Source organism: Prunus persica, chromosome G6 (genome assembly GCF_000346465.2).
Source record: "Prunus persica cultivar Lovell chromosome G6, Prunus_persica_NCBIv2, whole genome shotgun sequence".
Taxonomy (NCBI): Eukaryota; Viridiplantae; Streptophyta; class Magnoliopsida; order Rosales; family Rosaceae; genus Prunus; species Prunus persica.
In genome coordinates, this window is record NC_034014.1 from 10,390,937 (window position 1) to 10,411,481 (window position 20,545).

General features: G+C 38.1%; 2 protein-coding genes and 1 pseudogene across 2 annotated transcripts; 1 reads left to right on the top strand and 2 right to left on the bottom strand.

Moving 5' to 3' along the window:
• LOC18774187 (N-carbamoylputrescine amidase) lies at positions 3,931–7,611 on the top strand. The gene is made up of 9 exons (XM_007205577.2): positions 3,931–4,129; positions 5,114–5,162; positions 5,467–5,558; positions 5,758–5,909; positions 5,988–6,034; positions 6,130–6,163; positions 6,395–6,561; positions 6,828–6,924; positions 7,029–7,611. The coding sequence occupies exons 1-9, from the start codon at positions 4,041–4,043 to the stop codon at positions 7,202–7,204; spliced, it is 903 nt and encodes a 300-aa protein (XP_007205639.1). The 5' UTR covers positions 3,931–4,040; the 3' UTR covers positions 7,205–7,611.
• On the bottom strand, positions 15,749–18,008 carry LOC18772595. Its single transcript, XM_020566856.1, has 3 exons — positions 17,164–18,008; positions 16,537–17,059; positions 15,749–16,299 (listed from the first exon to the last, which is right to left on the bottom strand). Exons 1-3 carry the CDS (start codon positions 17,845–17,847, stop codon positions 16,151–16,153), a joined length of 1,356 nt encoding a protein of 451 aa, XP_020422445.1. The 5' UTR covers positions 17,848–18,008; the 3' UTR covers positions 15,749–16,150.
• On the bottom strand, positions 18,417–20,545 carry LOC18774994 (annotated as a pseudogene).

Consider the following 20,545-nt stretch of genomic DNA (forward strand, 5'->3'; position numbering starts at 1 on the left):
CAATATGCAAAGCTGTGGGATTATTGTGAGGAGCTTAAGAGGCAAAAACCAAGAAAGCATAGTTTTAGTGAAGACGTCACTGAGGGGAGATGATCCAGTTTTTGAGAGGCTTTATTTATGTTTTGCTTAACTGAGGAAGGGCTTTATTGAAAGATGCAGAACCATGGTTGGTTTTTATGGGCCTTTCATCAAAGGACAATATCCAGGACAACTTTTAAGTGCTGTTGGGATTGATGCCAACAATGACATGTTCCCAATAGCTTTTGCTGTTGTGGAGACAAAAAGCAGAGACACTTGGACATGGTTTTTAGAGATTTTCTTCAATAATGTTGGGGTAAGGGGCACTGGAAATGGGTGATTTTTTATCACTGACAAACAAAAAGGACTGGGGCAAACAATTAAGGCTTTAAACCCAGATGCTGAACATAGGCATTGTGTAAGGCATCTGCACAATAATTCCTAACTTGTTGGGTGTGGTAGTTTGGCACTTAAACAGAGGCTATGAGCTGCTACTAGAAGTACGACACTTCCTTGGTGGGAAGTTGAGATGGACAATATTATGGAAATATCTGCCCTAACTCATGTATGGCTTAAGGAAAGGCCATCAATTCATTGGAGCATGTCACATTTTACTACTGGGCCCAAGTGTGATATACTGCTGAACAATTTATGTAAATGCTTCAATTCAGTAATTTTGGAGGCAAGAGATAAACCAATAATCACGATGGTGGAAAGGATAAGAACCTATTTGATGTTGAGAGTTGCAAGACAAAAGGAGGTGAAATGGACTCAAAGAGTTGGGCCAAGGATATTTAGATTATTGAGAAGAATTGAAAGAGAGTGACTCATGCATTGCACAGAATGCAGGTGGAAACAGGTTTCAAGTCATCCATATGCTTGGTGGGCAATATGCAGTTGATCTAAATACTCATTCATGCTCTTGTAGAAAATGGGATCTCTGTGGTATCCCATGTTGCCATGCAATGGTTGCTCTATCAAGGCAACAGAGGACCGAATGAGTTATGTGAATGAGGTGTATAAGAGAGAAGCTTATGATAGGGCTTATAGCAATTACATTTCACCAATGCCAAGCCAACAATTATAGAGGAAATCAGGGCATAGGCCAATTAAACCCCCACTGTTTCACAAACAGAATGATAGGCCAAAGAAGGCAATGACTAGACCTATTGATGAGATCCCAAAGGGTGCCACTAAGCTTAGGAGATATGGAATTGTAATCCATTGCTCAGTTTGTGGAGGAGAATGCCATAATGCTACTAATTATGGAAGGGCAGATGGCAATATGGGAAGAGGCAGGGGGAGAGGGAGAATGAGAGGAAAAGGAACCAGCTCAGTCCATCAATCTGAAGAGGAACAGGTAAATGATGTGAAATTGTGATTAATTGTGATTAATTTCAATTGTTTTAATTGTGATTCATTTCATTTGTAGGCAATTAGAGGAGGGTTGACAAGAACTGCAACCATTGCAAGCCAAATAACTCCAACCAATGTTGCTACCTAATCAAGTGGAACCAATATTGCTTCACAACCAGCTCTTTGCAATTTAGCTTCACAAACAGGTCCAAGCAATGTCACTCAAAACCCACAAGGGAAAATGTTCAAATCCCCTGCAAAAAGGGCAAGGCCATGGAGGTAAAATACATGATGGATGGATTTTGGAATGTATATTTTTAATACATGGAATGGTAGATGTGTGTATTTTGAACAAATGGCTGTTTTGGATGGATTTTGGATGATTAAGCAAGGTTGGAATGTATATTTTGTAGTAGAAGTTCCCCTACTATATTGTGAACTGATGGAAATCAGGGCATAGGCCAATTAAACCCCCACTGTTTCACAAACAGAATGGTAGGCTAAAGAAGGCAATGACTAGACCTATTGATGAGATCCCAAAGGGTGCCACTAAGCTTAGGAGATATGGAATTGTAATCCATTGCTCAGTTTGTGGAGGAGAATGCCATAATGCTACTAATTGTGGAAGGGTAGATGGCAATATGGGAAGAGGCAGAGGCAGAGGGAGAATGAGAGGAAGAGGAACCAGCTCAGTCCATCAATCTGAAGAGGAACAGGTAAATGATGTGAAATTGTGATTAATTGTGATTAATTTCAATTGTTTTAATTGTGATTCATTTCAATTGTTTTAATTGTGATTAATTTCATTTGTAGGCAATTAGAGGAGGGTTGACAAGGACTGCAACCATTGCAAGCCAAATAACTCCAACCAATGTTGCTACCCAATCAAGTGGAACCAATATTGCTTCACAACCAGCTCTTTGCAATTTAGCTTCACAAACAGGTCCAAGCAATGTCACTCAAAACCCACAAGGGAAAATGTTCAAATCCCCTGCAAAAAGGGCAAGGCCATGGAGGTAAAATACATGATGGATGGATTTTGGAATGTATATTTTTAATACATAGAATGGTAGATGTGTGTATTTTGAACAGATGGCTGTTTTGGATGGATTTTGGATGATTAAGCAAGGTTGGAATATATATTTTGTAGTAGAAGTTCCCCTACTATATTGTGAACTGATGGCCATTTTGGATGGAATTTGGATGTATTTAGGTTGGGTTGGAATGTATATTTTGAACAGATGGCTCTTTTGAATGAATTCTGTTTCTGTTGTAATTTTGGATTAGTGTCTTTCCCTTGCTTTTGTTGTACTATGTTTGTAGTTTATAAGTATTTTGCCTTGGCTTGTGCCAAAGGGTAAGTATCCAATTTAAACAAGCTTAAAATACAATTCTATGCTTATATTGAAGTTGTGGTAGGTTAATTTGGTTTTGAATATGACATTGCTGAATGACAGCCGAACCCATCATTGAGTTTACAAGAACTAAATTCATATTTGGTCTAAACTTCAAACTCATCCATAAATTGTGCAATCCACATTTAACCTCAATATGTACATTGAACCAAATATTCAAAATGCCACTGCATTGGTTAAGCCAAAACAAGGCACAAAAAGGCCACTACATTCAACCAAATGGGGCTGCATTTGTTAAGCCAAAATAAGGCACAAAATGACCACTACATTCAACCAAATCAACTAACCTACATTCAACCAAATCAAAACTTAACCTACTTTCAACCAAATGAAAAACTAACTAATAAAACAAACAACAACAGAATCACAACCAAACAACTCAGCAGCAGCCTTAAATTTTTTTCCTCTCTGTCTCTTAGCTCTTGCACAATCGTCTTGTCTTTAGCTCTTTTCTCTTCCAATGAGTTGATTCGTCTCAACAATCGACATATGACATGTTTGGCCTGCTCAGACATTTTTGGTCCTTCCAAGCCTTCCAACCACAGCCACCAACATACTTCTCTCTATAACACACATATAACCTCCTCCCTGCATTTTCATCAAACCAACAAACAATCGTTTCAGCCTCAAATCCACACCGGCAAATACGCATCATATCATTCTCCGTAATAAAAGTGGTCGAACTTGATTCGGTAGAAGCTGCACGTCTGTTCCTATGCATCCTATCTTCAACTGCAATTTCTTCTCTTCTTCGTGAAATTGATGAACATTAGTGACGTGAGAAGGTTGGAACGCTTGCAAATAGGGTTGGGTTCTGCCATCAAGGGTGGGTTCTGTGAAGAAGGGGTGGTTTCTGTCGAATCTCTATGTCTGAAACGAAGGCTATAGGGGCTTCTTTCGTTCTAATAAAAGGGGGTTGAGGGCTGAGGGTATAGAATGGTGATATTACCCTCATCAGACGGCTCACATGCCTTTCACGTGGTGTTTTTGACGGGCATTTAGATGGAATTAGGGAAAAACTAACGGCAGAGGTGAAATTAGCAATTACTTTTAATTTGAAGGCTAAATTAGCTAATAAAATAATTCAGGAGGACATTTTGACAGTCGAAATAGTCCAGGGGGTTTTCGGCAATTTACCCTATTTTAAAAGAAAGCGAAGTCGGGTTTTAACAGACCCCACTTGCTCTTGCTCGCACTCCCACTCTTCTTTCTTCTTCTCAGTGCCTCAGAGTATAGTTTGCAGAGAGAAAAATGGAGAAGGATAAAAGGGAGGTGATGGTCTCAGCTTTGCAATTCGCTTGCACCGATGACGTCGCCACTAACGTTGCAACTGCAGAAAGGTCTCTATTTGTACTTTCTTCTTTCTCTTCATTCATCTAATCTTGTTAACATCATAGGCTAAGCGAGCATAAGCAGGGCCTGTTATTTGATCAATGAAAATTTGCTGAATTGAAAGACCCTTTTGTTAAAGATTTCATTTTGAACTTGGTATGTGCATTTCTGGAACTGAATAACCAAACCCAGAAAGTTATCATCTTGTTTTCCTTGAGTGAGATTTTTGCACTGGATGAATTTCGGGGTTCTTCCTCTTTTTGCAATCTTCCTAATTATTGCCAGTGTTTCTCCTTGTTTTTGGGGCCAGAAAATTACTCTAATTGTATAATCGTACGGGTTTGTTTGTTTTGCCATTCCTCTCAATTTGTCCAATACCATCCACCATTCCATAAGAGTAAAAGTGGGTGGTTGTTGCGGATTTTAGTCGCATTAAGGCGGATTGAAGGTATAGTTTGCTTGCTCTGGATAATAGTCTTTTGTTCAATTCACCGTTGAACTTTGATCCAGTGAAGTCTCATTAAATTACTCGAGAGTAAACATTTGAACATGATTGTGTGTGTGTTGATGAAAATCTAATGATTAATATGAAATGTCTTGTACTTACTTGCCCTGTGCTTTTGTTCTATTAACAGTTTGATTTTGATCAAATCTAATTCGAGCATGGCATGTGTCTCATTTGATTACTTAAAAGTATGCATCTGAACGTGCAATGAACTATTACATGGAAAACTGTTTGTGCTTATCCGAAGTTTGGAAGGAATATTTTTGTTAGTGTCTAAATTTGGAAACTCTTCTTAGTCAAGAAGATGGGTGTGTGAGTGTTGGGTTTAGTCCAGGAGAGTGAGCCGTTTTGAACTTGGGTTATGACACTTTTTTGAGATTAAATAAGCATAATGTTTTTGTTTACCCTCTAAAAATTATATGGAGTTGGATCTAGTTGGGGCCTAATTTAAACTAACAAGTGGAATTCATTATCTATTTCCATTCAGGTTGGTTAGAGCTGCTCATGCAAAGGGTGCAAACATCATTCTTATACAGGTATGACACTTCAAATCTGGAAGAAGTTTCTTTCTAGGTCTATAACTCATAGTTTTGTTTTCATTTTGCCATGCTCATACTGATACATCCTCAAAGTTATTATGATTTGATATTCCAAATTCCAAATTCCAAATTAGAGTTATATATGCAAAGTTCAATGTGAGCCTAAAAGGTGGAGAGCAAGAAGCATTGTGATTAAAGTCTAAAATTGTTCTTTTTTTTTTTCCATGGCACTTATGATTGAATGCAAATTGTGATAGTTTATATGTGGTCTTTTCTTTTGATTGGTGCTGGATTGTTGCAGGAACTTTTTGAGGGACATTACTTCTGTCAGGCGCAAAGGGAGGACTTCTTTCAGCGAGCAAAGCCTTACAAAGATCATCCAACAATTCTTAGGTGAAAGCAATGGGAAATAGCTTTTCAATTTCGGTTTGATCTTCCTAGATGTCCTCATCCTGGATTCTGCATTGTGCTACTAACGTACCAGAAGAACCTTTAAAAAGAAAAATGAAGGGAAAAAAAAATTAGGTTCTTAATTGACTTGGGAACACTTTTTGGGCAGTAGTACTTATGTATTTTATTGCATGCTCTGTAGGATGCAAAAAATTGCAAAAGAGTTGGGTGTGGTAATACCAGTTAGCTTCTTTGAAGAGGCAAATAATGCCCATTACAACTCAATTGCCATTATTGATGCTGATGGGGCAGATCTTGGACTTTATAGGAAATCCCACATCCCAGACGGACCAGGTATTCAAGTCGCATAATGTTCCTCTTATTTGATCTCATCTTGTAATTATGATAAAAGCCACTATTTTTCTGCTGCAGGCTACCAGGAAAAGTTCTACTTCAATCCAGGTGACACTGGATTCAAGGTGGGTGCTTAATACAATTACAATCTATATATAATGCTGTTTTTGGTTGCTTCTACATTGGTGGTGATTGATGATGTAATTTTGTTGGTAAGCAGGTTTTCAAGACCAAGTTCGCCACAATTGGAGTTGGTGAGAAAATTTGAAGTATTTGCTTCTTGAGTTTAGATGAATTTCTTGGGGCAACAGCTGCCCATTTCAAAAGCTGGCATATCTTCAATATTGTCTGTGGTTCATTGAACTCTGCAATCTTTATCTGTTAGATAATAGAAATCATGTTGAGAATAGTGGCGTGTATGTTGACCAATGACATTTTGTGGGAAGACTGGAAACTTATTCTGCTAGTACTTCATTTCATGTCAGCAATTTGCTGGGATCAGTGGTTTCCTGAGGCAGCCCGATCTTTGGTTCTTCAAGGTGCAGATATATTGTTTTACCCTACTGCTATTGGTTCTGAACCTCAAGATGGAGGACTTGATTCTAGGGATCACTGGAGGCGAGTAATGCAAGGGCATGCTGGGGCTAATGTGGTAAATATCTTAAGAGTAGTTCGGCTACTTTCTGGATTTAGAAAGTACTTCAGTTGGTTTAAAGTTAGCTTGTCTGTCCTTGTCATTTCAAGCTGCTTATGTCTGGAGTTGGGTTTAGTTTGTCTATTCTCTAAACTGGTGACTGTCTTGGACCAATAATGGCCAATCAAAGATGCAATATATAAATCGGAACGAATTGAGAGTTTTTTTTTCCTATTGAATTGCTACCAAGAAAAATTAATTAATCTTTGTTTGATGAATTTCAGGTCCCTGTAGTAACTTCAAATCGCATAGGGAAAGAGGTAATTGAGACTGAGCATGGAAAGAGTGAGATCACATTTTACGGTAACTCTTTCATTGCAGGTATTTTTCCTTACTTTTATTTAAAACTACCTTCAATAAACCAATCCTTTGTTGATTGAAGTGAATTTTAAGAAATACTTGGATTTGCATTATTTAATGTCCAGGACCCACTGGAGAAATTGTTGCAACTGCTAATGATAAAGAGGAAGCTGTACTAGTAGCACAATTTGACCTGGACAAAATCAAATGGAAGAGACATAGTTGGGGAGTATTCCGTGATCGACGCCCAGATTTATACAAGGTGCTACTGACATCAGATGGCAGCAATTCCCCGTTGTGATGATGCCCCTTACCTCTTACTGCTATGCATGTTGTAGAACTAATAAAGGAAGTACTTCAAAACCCATCACTATCAGGCACTAAATTTCAGAAGTACAGTGGTCCTCCCCGGATTACTAACAGGGACCCCTCAATGGCATGACTAGAAAATTCAGGAGTACTTTAGAGGAAGAAATTATTTCAAGTGAAGCACTACTGGGTGATCGTTTATAATTGGTAGTCTCTACACAATGGATTGTGTTAAATTCTTAATTACCTTGCCAAGTCAAACTTTTAAACCCTAAACCCTAAACTCATTGCATCGCGGTATCTAATTCCAATCTATTTCTTCAATGTATTTGCTGAGAGTGCGATGTCATATTTCTTATTTAGTATGTTATTATATTGCTCAAGTCTTGTTGAACTTCACTTATCCTGGTTACTGTACTGCATTGGAGCAAGTTGGTTGCCCTCCCAGAGAATCCAGGCTCTGTTCTAAAGGTTCTATTTCTGGAGCACAGAAAGGTCTGGCCCTGCGCTTCTATCAAAATTGAGTCAGTTTATGCTTAGTGAATTAAGCCTCATAATCTCAAAATTAGAATAAAAAGGGAAAAACTCAGGAGTATCATGGGTGGTTTAGGTATAAGAAAATTGGAATATGTTAATAATGGTGCTTTAGCAGAACTAGGTTGAAAAATTCTCTGTCAGCCTGATAATTGGTGGGTACAAATCATTACAAGGAAATATCTGAAAGTCTTTTTTTTGAAGTTCAAAGAAGTAATTATATTATTGTACGAAATTGGAATAGGGTTTGTTTGGGGAAAGTGAAGCCATTTTGTGCCTTTTGATATCCATAAAACAATTCGTGGTATTAATATTCCATCATAATGTTGGTGGGGTCTCTCATATACACACTATCAAGGTGCCACGAGAGTTCGAACTTGAGACTACTTATGCAAGTGAAGTCCTTTTATACTATAGTTGTTTGTACCCAGTTTTTGTAAATGGACCAAAACTGGTTTACTTTTCAAAAGAATATTTTAAAAGACCCAAGCCCAACAACCTGTCTTTTTTCCTCAAAACCAAAGGACCCCCGTTACTTAGAGGGCCGTCAGTATAAAAGAAGTTAGTCCAAGGCCCATGAACAGGAAGCCCAGACTTTTGAGTCACACTAAAGTTAAAAAGATCGGTGACCGTTATACATAGACCCACATGAGGGTCTGAATGAGGTTATCACCATTAATGACGACCTGACTCTCTTCTCGCCCAGCAAGGAAACAAGCTGTACGAAAGCCACCAGAACCAGAAAAGGACCAAGCTGCCAACCAGATCTTCGAGTACAAAAGGTTCAAGTCAAAGGATTATCAAAAAGGACAAGCAGTTCTTGTCAGAAACGTTCCATCATCCCTCCTATGAACTAGTTCAGATCAGCGAATCGACAGCTGACTTTGGGCAGCAACCAAATATCCTTTCTCAGCCTCTATCATTGCAAGCTCTCTCCTTGCCTATAAATAAAGAGCTTCCGTCACAGAAGAAGATGACTCTCTCTCCAAACTAGATGCAACGTCTCGAAAATACTTGAAAAATTCAAGATCTTTTCCAACCAGCCTGCTTAATTTCCAGATAGCCAGTTGACAACTCCTGCGTTCGTCTTTTGTTGCTCTGCCATCTTCATGGTATGATTTTCTTTTAAAATGATCAATTTGAATTCATATAATCATCTAACTAGATAGAGAATTCTCCAGTCCTTCTTTGTTTTGTAATTTATGTTTGGATTAGTCAAATGGATTAGTTAAAAAGAACCCCCGTCTTCCTCTTGTCATTAAGTTAAGATTAGATGAAGGGATTGCAGAATCCATTTTAACTTTTCATTAAGCACTTGTCATTTAATCGCTTACGTACATATATTATAAATTGTTTCGGTAGATAAATTTAATTTCCAGCTTTTGCACTTTTAAATTCATCATTCGGACCCAAAGGAGAAATCCGTGGCCGAATAGGGCTGTATTGGTCCAAGAGATAGGAAGTGGAGTTGGGCCCGAATTACACCATTGGGCCCGAATTGACTGTTGGCCTAGTCCAAGGGTTACACGAATTTCAAATCAGGTTGTTAAGCCCAAACAGGGTACTACTAACCATGATTTTGGTTTCTCCCCTTGCTTGATCAGGTATTGCTCATACTTATCAAGCTGACACACACAAATGAAAGAATATTGAAGTCCTTTTAGCTGAGGTATAGAAATAAACTAATCTAGACCCGTACCCCCCTTGGAGCACAATGGCTTGAGCAGAGGTCCAGAGAAAAAACGCGAGCATTACCAAATCAACTCACTACACTCCCCCACACCAGGTCTATTGGACTAGTCTCATATCCAATAGTGGCACGCCTACGCAACCACACGGATCAAAGTCGAGAGAAGTCAAGGGACAGGGCCCTACCCGAGCCCGCTCGATCCTGTCAAGCTGATTCAACTTTCAAATTTTTTCAGAAGTTAGCAGAATTCTCACTGCGAGTCAACAAGAAGCATCAACTGGGGCATTAGTGTTGATCCAGCGACCTCTCTGCTCCTCCAAACAAGCCGACCCCCGCGTCCGGCAGAGGGAGCACCTGACGGAAAAAAGGACCAACAGTAGTAGACCCCATTAGCAACTCGTCTACAATTAAATCAAAACATATTCATATTTATGTTGCTAAAATTTGGAAATGAAAATTAGCACCTAAAATTTAAATTTATACTTGGTTGTTTTTACAAAAATGTTGAAATACGAGAGATAAGATTTCACGTTTTACAAAATATTCTCATATTTTCTCTTTATGTAATATACAACCAAAAAAATTATTTATATATATAAAGCATAGGTAGAGAATGGTGAAATATTCAAAATACCAAAAATTGCCATCGATTAATGAAATTATTAAGAATGAAAACTTTTCATTAAATAAGGATAATAGAGTAAATTAATATTTTTAAATATTAAAAATTTAGGGAATTTTGCACATATACCATGTGGACTATTAGGAGTGTGCATTTACCACCCAAAGAAAAAAATTTAGCAATTACCACTTAAACTTCTCTTCTAGTGCTAATGTGCCACCTCCATCCAGTTCCGTTTAATTTATGTTAAAATATTATAACAACACCCCAAAATGTTCTCCAACCTCTCATTCCTCAAAATTTACCATGATTAATAAAAGGCTTCATCACTATTTCACCCCTAAAACGGCTCCATGAAATTGAAATTTTATCACTTAACCCTAGAATCTCTAAAAATTGCTGAAATTTTCTCACTTTACCATTTCCGTCCGCAATACCATTAAGTGTGTTGACGTGGCATTGACATTTTAGTACTTTAGGGGTCGTTTGATATGACGGACTATCATGGACTGGACTAAATTATGGGACTATCTTGGATTAGCTAGGATTGGACTAAGTTAGATTAAGTACTGACCTACGTTTGATGCTGTGTTGAACTAAGAAGCTGGATTGTAAAAATAGTGAAGATCTATGTTTGGTGTTGTGTCGGACTAAAACTAATAATTTTAATATTTAATTTTAATTAAGGATTTTGACCTAAAAATAAACAAAAAGAAAATAAAGAAAATATTAATATTTTTTAATGACTAAAACTATCTTATCTCTTTTTTTTTTTCTCGTTGTTCTCCTTTTTCTTTCTTCCTTCCTCTTCTCTCCTTTGTTTTTTCTTCCTTGGCCCATTTTTTTTTCTTTCTTCTATCCCAGGCCGTTTCTTTTTTCTTTCTTTCTTTCTTTCTTCCTATTCTTTCCTTTCTCTTTTCTTCTTCCTTCCCTCCTTTTCACTCTCTCTTCATGCTGCCGCATATCCAATTGAACCATCAACCCTCTCTCTCTCTCTCTCTCTCTCTCTCTCTCTCTCTCTCTCTCTCTCTCTCTCTCTCTCTCTCTCTCTAGTTCTACTAATTAATGGTTGTGGTGGTTCGAATGGGCGGTGATGGTGGTTGAGCTGGTTATGTGGTGGTGGTGATGGTTCGATTGACTGATTGGGTGATGATGATGATTCGATTGGGTTTATGGTGGCTGGTTATGGATTTGATGGTGGTGGTCTGACGGTCTTAGCGTCATGGTGGTGGTGGTATCCAACCAGACTCGCGTGTTCAAAATAGCACCCACACTATTTTGCAAACCACGTTTCGAGCTCGCTATATTAGACAAGCGAGTCTGATGTTTTTTTCCCCATCGGACTATACAATCCTATTCAACTTAATCCTATCTCTTACCAAACATGGGTTTTGATGGGTATTTTTATATTATATATTTAACCCTATTCTTAATATATTTTGGTTAATATTTTGGAAGAATTTTGATACTTTGAATTATATTTTCAATATAGGGCTTTTGACTTCCTCTGGAGTAAAACGTAATCAAATGGACGAATTTTGGAGTAATTCCAGTTGGAGGACGTTTGTGAGCCACTTAGCTTGAAATTTCAGATTTTTCTACCAAGCGGTTATTTTCTGGCAATAAAATAAAGGAGTAGTGTGCGATGCTGGAATAGTGATGTTTTGGGCTTTTATTGCGTTTTTGGAGCCCAAGATGACCTCGGATGGGTTCGTAGCCTTTTGGAGAAGTGTTCAAAATATTTTTAACTTTAAAACAAGCTATCTTGGGCCAGATTTGGATGAAATTTGAGGTCAAAACGTGGCTGGGTAGATTGTGGACAGATTCTCCTAATCTAATTTGGACTTTATTTCTTAGTATCATTTTATTTTTAATTAGTTTCCTTGTGGGGATAGAAAAGCTGTACATTGGCAGCTAGGTTTTAAGGGGTATTTAAGCTCTTTCTCACAACTATTTTGGGGACTTTTTCTTTTATGCAATTCTGGGGAAAACAGAGACTTTGGCTAGGGTTTTTGAAGAGCTTCTACTTCAAGGTGTTTTTATTCCTATTAATTCAAATGATATTTTCTTTTATTTTAATTATAAGTATGCATAACTAATTTTCTATTGCTAGGGTGAGGCCATAAGCCTTAGCATGAATATGTAATTTTATTAATTTGCTTATGAATAGATGCATGTTTGCTTTGAATTATTAATCATTGCGTTTAAAACTATCTATTTATTTTAATGATTGATCACCATTAGGATATGTAGACAAGTAATTTGATGCAATTTATGTTAGAACATCACCCTGAAATTGAGGATGGCTTCTTGTGATTAGTAATTGTAAGTTCACTTAAGGCGAACATCACGCTCTTAAGGGTTGCATGATTTTTCAAAGGGTTTTCACAAAGCTTAATGAGTCTTGCATGTTTATATTTGATCTGAACATCACTGACGGATTGCATGTTAGATATATGTTTTCGCCTGAACATCACAAGGAAAATATGTATTAGGAAAACCTTACCTTTAAAGCATATATGTGGAAATTCATAAGTAATTGATAGAATTGCATAGGATTGCGACGGTGATAGCTAAACCCTAGTTTCTCTAAATTGTTAGTTTTTAAAAAGAAAACGTTTTTCTTCTTTGTTGTTATTATTTCCCAACTTTCAGATTTCTTTTAGTGTTAATTTAATCTTTTCAAATTCATAAACTTCAAATCTTTGATAAAATATATTTTAGTTATTAATTAAGAGTTAGTTTAATTACAAATTAGTCAAACAATCTTTGGAGACAACGACCTTGCATGAGCACTTATACTACAATTACCTTGTAACACCCCGACTCCAAATTAAATGTCTATTTTAATTGATTTAAAAATGAATTACGAATTTACCCTTAGGGTAGGGGTAAATTGGTCATTTTCTTATCCGGAAGGATTTTGGAACCACGAATGGTATTTTTGGGTAGGTGGTACTGAGACGAATTTGTAGACACGCGGTAGGCTTGAAACGGAGTTGTAACGAAGATTTGGCGATTAAAACATCATCAGTGGCAAACTTGTAAATATTTCAAAAAGTTTGGTAAAAATCAGATTTTTTTTCTTCACCTAAGCTCTCTCTCTCCTCGCGTGCGCTCAGCACTCTCTCTCTTTCCTCAGTCTCTCTCTCTCCCCAACACCGACTCTCTCTCTCTTCGGTTCTCGCAGCTCCGGCCACGGCAGGACACGAGACTGATCCCATTAGCTTCGTCTAGTCGCCCCGATCAAGGCTAGCCGGTTTTCCTCGCCGGAAACCTCGAATCCTTCTGGCAATATCGACTGGTTCAATCTGAGATTTCGCCGTTGTAGCGCCGCCATCTTTGCCGCCCAAACCCAGTGAAACAGGTGAGGGTTCTTCCTCTTTTTACATGCTGTAGCTGTTTCTGGGGTACGATTGGATCAATTTTGAGTTTAGAATTTCGATTTGAAAACCTAGGTTTTGGCCGGATTTCAAAGGGAAATTCCGGCCAGTTGCCGCCGAAATTGGACCTTCTCGTAGTTGAATGAAGTGATCCTGACCTTGAGTAGAAGCTAGGATAGGAAGGGTGAGCTCGGGTGTGGAGTTTTTCTGTCACCGAAATTTACTCTACACACCCACGCGCTGCCGGCTGGTGAAGCTGTAATTTGACCCGATGAGATCCTTAGGTTGTCACGAGTGCATAGGAATTCGCGGATCTCAATTCGGACGTCATTTGACTATCGAACAAATTTTCGCATATAGTGTGTTATCCGGGTTCGATAGGTTCTGACAGTTAGATCTTTTCCGAATTAAAATATGTTGTTCTACATATTCCTAGGACCGTATGGGACTTCACGGATTATGAATCGGAGCCCCGGATGTTCCGATTCAATAATGCAAAGTTTGCGGGTTAGCGATAGCCGTACAATCGTGAACGATTCCTAAACCTGTAATCGGACCTTAGGATACCTTCTTCAACATGCACGTATTGGAAATTTGGGGATTTAAGTATTTAATTTGTGATTTTCGCTTCGATGTAATTTTATATTAATTAAAGGTTCGTATCTCAAAATAGGTGTTTCGACTGCACGTACTTAGCAGGCAGGACCCCCACGTGGTCAAGCAGCGTGGGAATATTTGTGAGTGGCCTTTGTTTTCAATCATATGCATGGTTTTATTGATGAAGGATTTTTGCATAATGTTTTAATGGCTTCTTGAATATATTATATTCATGAGATGAATTTGATGTTGTATAGCGCTTTGGCAATATATTGTGAGTTTGGCATTTTGGGTATCGAGAGTGTATTTTATAAGGAATTTGGGGAAGTATATATATATATATATATATTATCTATAGGCGAGATACTTGGGTTGTTGAAGTGTATTGTGGAAGAATTTGATTATGAGGGGTTGTTGAGAGAAGTTGTATGATTACACTATGTAAGTACCTTCTCCAGTTATTAGACTTTTCACACGCGGCGTTAGATGTTCTGGCGTGTGGGAAGAATAGGTTATCCGTCTCACTAGCGGTGTTGGATGTTCCAGCGTGTGAGACACTTTCCATATGCGGCGTTGGATGTTCCGGCGTATGGAAAGACTCTGTATAGTGTTTAGGGTCATCACCCATGGCGTTGGATGTTCCGGTGTGTGAGCTTTGGAGTTTCGTCCCCCAGTTGGACCGCTCATCCCTAGACACAGGATAGCACCTGGAAATCCTGCGGACTAGTCAAACGATCCCCCAGTTGGATTGTTTTTCCGGTACCTAGGTAGTGTGATGAGTATATCGTATAGCTATGTATAGTTATATTTATATATATATGTATATTTATATGTATATGTATAGTTGAGTGAGTGAAGAATTAGAGTTTTTCAGTGGTTTGGCAAGAGTTGCAAGATTGAGAGAATGGGGTTTACGAAGGAGATGACTTGTGTTTTGAAGAGTTTTAAATGAATTATGTTTTGAGTATTAAATATTGAATTGTGAACCTGCATGACTTGAGCATTATTTTTACACGGTGGGGTTACTATATTGTTTTTAACTGCAAATCTGGTTTTTGTCCACTCACATGTTTTTTGTTTTGCGCCCCCCAGCCAGTAGTCGCTCCAGGAAGCGTGCAAGTGGTGTACGAGGCTCGAACTGTGAACCTTCCTAGTTAGGATTTGAGTAATTTCTTCTACTCAACTGTTCTTGTACTCTAAATTCAGTAGATGCTCTGTTATTGCCCATGGTAGATTTTACTTGTGAGGTCGGAGGCCATTTAGTATGACTTGTTGAATTATGAAAGCATGCTACTGGTTGGGATATTTTTTATTTTATGTATGTTGCAGGTTGAAATTTTTGTCGGGTTTGCTTAAATTACAGGGGAGACTCTGCCAAAATTTTGGTAGAAAGTCTTGATTTCTTAGTAAGTGGGCCCTGCATCGGGAAGATGTCGGAACAAAGACGGGGTCCGCTTCGGTTTCCGGAGAATTCTGGGGCGGGTCCTGTCATACCTTGTATTCTTGCAAGTATTTTCAATGATTTTAACCCTATTGCGCAGATTCTAAAAATCCTAGCTATTGCATAATATTTTTTACAACTTAAGCTTGCCAAACTAAGCATAATGACACTGTTTAGATCTCAATGTATATATAAATAGGGCCAGTGTTTTAACATAACAAGCAGCACAGATTTGACAAAGCCATGTTCCTTACATATTTTTACGACTTTATACACATTTGAAACAATTTTAAAACCCGCAGCACCGTGCAGATACCCTTGCTAGTTTAAACTAAATACAAAATAATGTCAGCTAAAACACTTATATTTCAACAGATAAGGTATCAGTATAGGTTAATTCTTTGCTTCCCTATGTGGATATGATTTGTTTTGGAAATTAATAAATATGCTTATGCAGGTATAGTTCACGAGAAGATAGTAAATTTCATGGCTCCGGAGCCTATGACCCTTCTATGGTTCCAGACCTCAATAATTTGTCTGGGTTGAAGAAGCAGAAACGAGCTTCCGTAGTATAGTGTATAGGCCATTGGATAAAGGGAGAAAGCCACTCTGTCGGGCAATTAACCAGCTGTTGAGTTGAGCGATGTACAAATAATTCAGCCTCGGCTTTTTCACTGTTGCTTCTGTCTGCGTGAGAGAGAAAGCGTGAGCTTGCAAGCTGCGGTGATGAGCACCTTCCAGCCATGGAGGCAGCTGCTGCAGTTATTACTGCCTGTTGGGGCTGCAATTGAGCGATCATCCTGTTGCTCTTCTTCATTATCTGAAAAACATACAAAAATAACATAAAATCCCAATTTAAATTAGAGGAAACTTATTTTTCAAATGAAATATGGATTGACCTGGGAACACCGTAGATGATGAATATCCTATCCTAACAGCACAGATTGTGATGCTAATTTAATTTATGGGGAGGGGTCTTTTTATTTTTATTTTTATAATTTAGTTTATTTTGGAAATAGTTGGATAAAATCATCAAATGCGTCAATAAACAACACACCTCTTGTATCTTCATCATTGAACAAGTATTCTCCTGGGTGATTCAAGACCCATGGATAAACAGGATAAATGGTGGTACTCTGTTGTTCAACCTGCACAAACTGGATCCCCAACTCCTTTACCTGAAAGCAATGTTCCATACGTACCGAAACAACCACTTGATCGCAACCTTCCAAGTGCTCATCCTTAAACTGCCAGTGGCTTAACCATATCATGTCTTCTCCTTCACCTGGAATGCCGAAGAATGATGGCATATAGTACCACTTCAGACCCTTGCTCTTATTTCTGACTCTAATAATCGTATCCATAAGCCCACGATAACGTTGAAAACCAGTCATATGATTGTAAGGAAAATCAGAGCCATAACTCACATAGACAGCACAGACGATCAAGCCTTTAATTCTGTGATTATCAAGCAAAGGCATGGTAAAAGATATTGAGGACCCTCTACTTTTATGGCTGAATTGGCCTGGAACCTCATTCCCACCAAAAAATGTGCTGAATTTACCATCTTCGTACAGTCCCTATATATATGCAATAGAACTGACAATATTAGTCAACCATTTCCTGTGATCATTAGAGAGAGAGAGAGAGAGAGAGAGAGAGAGAGAGAGAGAGAGTGGCGCACCTGGACGGGACTCCAATCATCCTTTTCTGAAATATAAGATGGTTTGTGCATCCGAATGGTTGCCATTGATTCCAACAAGTTGCACAATCCCAAGAGGTTGATCATTTCTACATCAACTCCACCAATGGGTTGTAACTTATACCTGTACTGCCACTCAACTAGGTTGTAGTTGCGAACTTGAAAGCTTGACGACTCTAACTGAAAGAATTGATATGTTATTTTCTCCAATGATATGCAATCTATGATATCCAAGAACCCTAGTTTTGGTAACCCGAGAAGCGATTTGAGACTTGTACACTTACTAAAAGAGAGTGCATCGAGCCTTGCTAATCCTTTGACACAATTTGGTAGGCTACCAATTGGATTATTCCCTAGATTTAGTCTCTTCAATGAGAACAAATTACTAAAATCCATAGGAAAGGCATCATCCGAAAGATTGCACTCCCAAAGACTTAATTCTACTAAAGAGCATGGTAAAGAACCCAAGATACTCGAACTTCTTTCTAGCCATAATTCACTTATCGGAATTCCATCTGTCTCAAGCACTTTTAACGAGTCCATGTTCCTCAACATCTCAATTGAGAACTCTTTCAGATTTGAGCAACCAGATATAATAAATGTTTCAAGTGATTTTAGCATACAAATGTTCTTGGGAAGCATCCTAATCTTTTTGCAATCTTTCATATTCAAGTAAATAAGTCTCTCTAGGTCTCCAATGGATCCATGGACATAAATCAGGCTTGTGCAGTCTACTAGAACCAATTTCTCTAGATTTGGGCAATATGAGAAGTCAATGGTTTCTGTAAGGGAATGAGAACGGTTGAGATCAAGGATCTTCAAGGACGGAAGATACTGTAGGGGAAAAATGTACAGAAGAAAATAATGTGGGGAGTTAATTGTTATAAATATATAATTTGTTATCAAACTAAAAGCCTAATGAAAATGAAAAAGAAATTGAAAAGAGTACAGTGTAACATACTTTTGCTCCCTTGAATACTTGTCTCAGACCGCTGTATTGCATTTCAAGAATAATAACGCTTTCCAAAGGAAAATCAATGGGTATAGAATCCAAAGGAAACTTAGTCCAACACAACCATCGTAGCCCTGTACAAAATTCTACATAAGATCCGTTAAGTTGTACATGACTAAGATGGAGTAGTTTTAGTTCCCACATCCTTGAAAATGCACTGGTTTCCAAGACTTTCTGATTTGAGTTTATAGTAGGGCACATGTGCATGTCGAGGACAAGACCTTCAATTTTTCCTGTACCCTACAAAAGGAAAGGAGAAAAACATTTGGAAAATATTTACAAGAAGAAAAACATATGTGTACAAAGAACTCATATTTCTTACCTTCTTTTCCATCAAGATTTTGAAGGAGTCCTTATGATGCCATACTCTACTACGCTTCCAAGGCTCATTTGATTCTAGGCGAACAATTTCTCTTCCCATTCCACGAATCAGGTCATGCATTTGCACCTTGTCCCATTCATCAATAATCACCAAACATATATCGATGAGATTTTGAATGCCAACAATTGGATAGAAATCACATCCGTCTAGTATTGTACAATGTAATCTTTGTCCTTTCCGATAAAGAAACAAGCAATGTGGAGGAATAATTTTTGGTCATGGTCATCTTGCAAAGAATCGTAACTTACTCTCAGCTTATTTACTATTTCACCATTTGGAATTGCTTTTAATTTCTCCAACGCACTTTTCCATACACCTATACTTTCCCCCAGCAACGAAGAACCTAAAACTTGAAGAGCTAATGGAAGTCCTCCGCAATGATCGACTAGCTTCTCTGAACATTCTATGTAATCTTCAATGGGATGGTCTTGGCCAAAAGCATGCCAACTTAAGAGCTCCAATGATTCTTTGTTATCCAAAAATTGAACTGCATGCACCTTAGTAACTTGATGAGCCTTTAACAATCCTGCACGCCTAGTTGTTATATATGATGATTTTACTTCCTGGATAAAACTTATCTTTCATCCCAATCACTGCATCTAATTGGCTAATATGATCCACATTGTCGAGAACAAGAAAAACCCTTTTAGAGCTTATTGCATCTTCAATCTCAGTCATTCCCTCACTAACACTGTGTATTTTTACTTTTCTCCCAATGAAAATATCAGAAAGAAGTTGTATTTGTATTTGAACTAGGCCATTAGGTTGTTGTGAAATTTCTCTAATGTTTTCAATGAAGCTGCTTCCTTCAAATCTTCTGAAGTTTGTATTATAAACAAACTTTGCAATTGTTGTCTTCCCTATTCCACTCATTCCATAAATTACAAATATGCCAACATCATCTGATCCATCTTGTAACCATAAATTCAGTTCGTTGACTCGAGAATGCATTCCGATCATGATGTGGGGAACATTTAGGGGTCTACACCTTAGTTTTTCTCTTATCACTTGAACAATCTTGTTGATAAACTTTGACTCGTGTCTGAAAAGTTGCAAACCAAATGAAAAAAGAATTAAAAAATCCTTGCAATGGTACAATCCGTCAACTAAGTTGATTTTTCCATCAATTTTTGCACATCTTCTCATTTGAAAAACCCAACTTTCAGATTTGTTTGATTTGCTTAAAATGAGGTTGGGGTTTCTGAAAAACATTCTTACGGAATTGTAAATTTGTGTTCCATTTTGATTTTCATGGATTAGTTATCTATCCTAAAAACATTTATTGGAAAATTCAGAAATATTATAATTAACGCACCCTGATAGTAACCCGTCGGAAGGAATTATATTTAGTTTTAGGAGTGAGTTTGCAAAAAAAAAAACACAAAGACTGAAAAGTCCATTTTCAGTATTTTAACTTTAGAAAGAGACTGTAAATAAAAGAAGTGGTAGGAAAGAGATTACCCATCAGCTTGATTTTGTAAGACCATCCCTGCCAGATCTGCAACCTCTTCAAGTGCCTCCCTCCATTCCTTCACTTTGTTCGACGGTTGGGTTTTTTGGTGTCTAGCAAATGCCTTTGCAAGACTTCCTGTCTGTTTTCGCAAGTCGGATGGATCCATGTCGTAGAAGACAGGTAAAAACGACATGGTCAGGTGAGAGCCTCTTGCTTTCAAGGATCACGACGAGCTCGTCAAGGCACCATCTGGACGACGCGTAGCTTTTTGAGAACACAATAACAGAAGTTCGTGAGTGTTTGATGGACTTTATGCAGTTCGGGCTGATACCTTCTCCTCTCTGACTTCATTTTCGTCTCGGAAAGTGTGAAATCGGGCGTTGTTAAGAGCCCCGTAGAGGTGGTCAGTGAAAGTCTTACGAGTGTCTTGGCCTCTGAAACTCAGGAACACGTCATAGCGATAATATCGACAAGTATGAGAAGAGGAGGTTTTCCGAGCTGCTCTCACAAGTGCCAT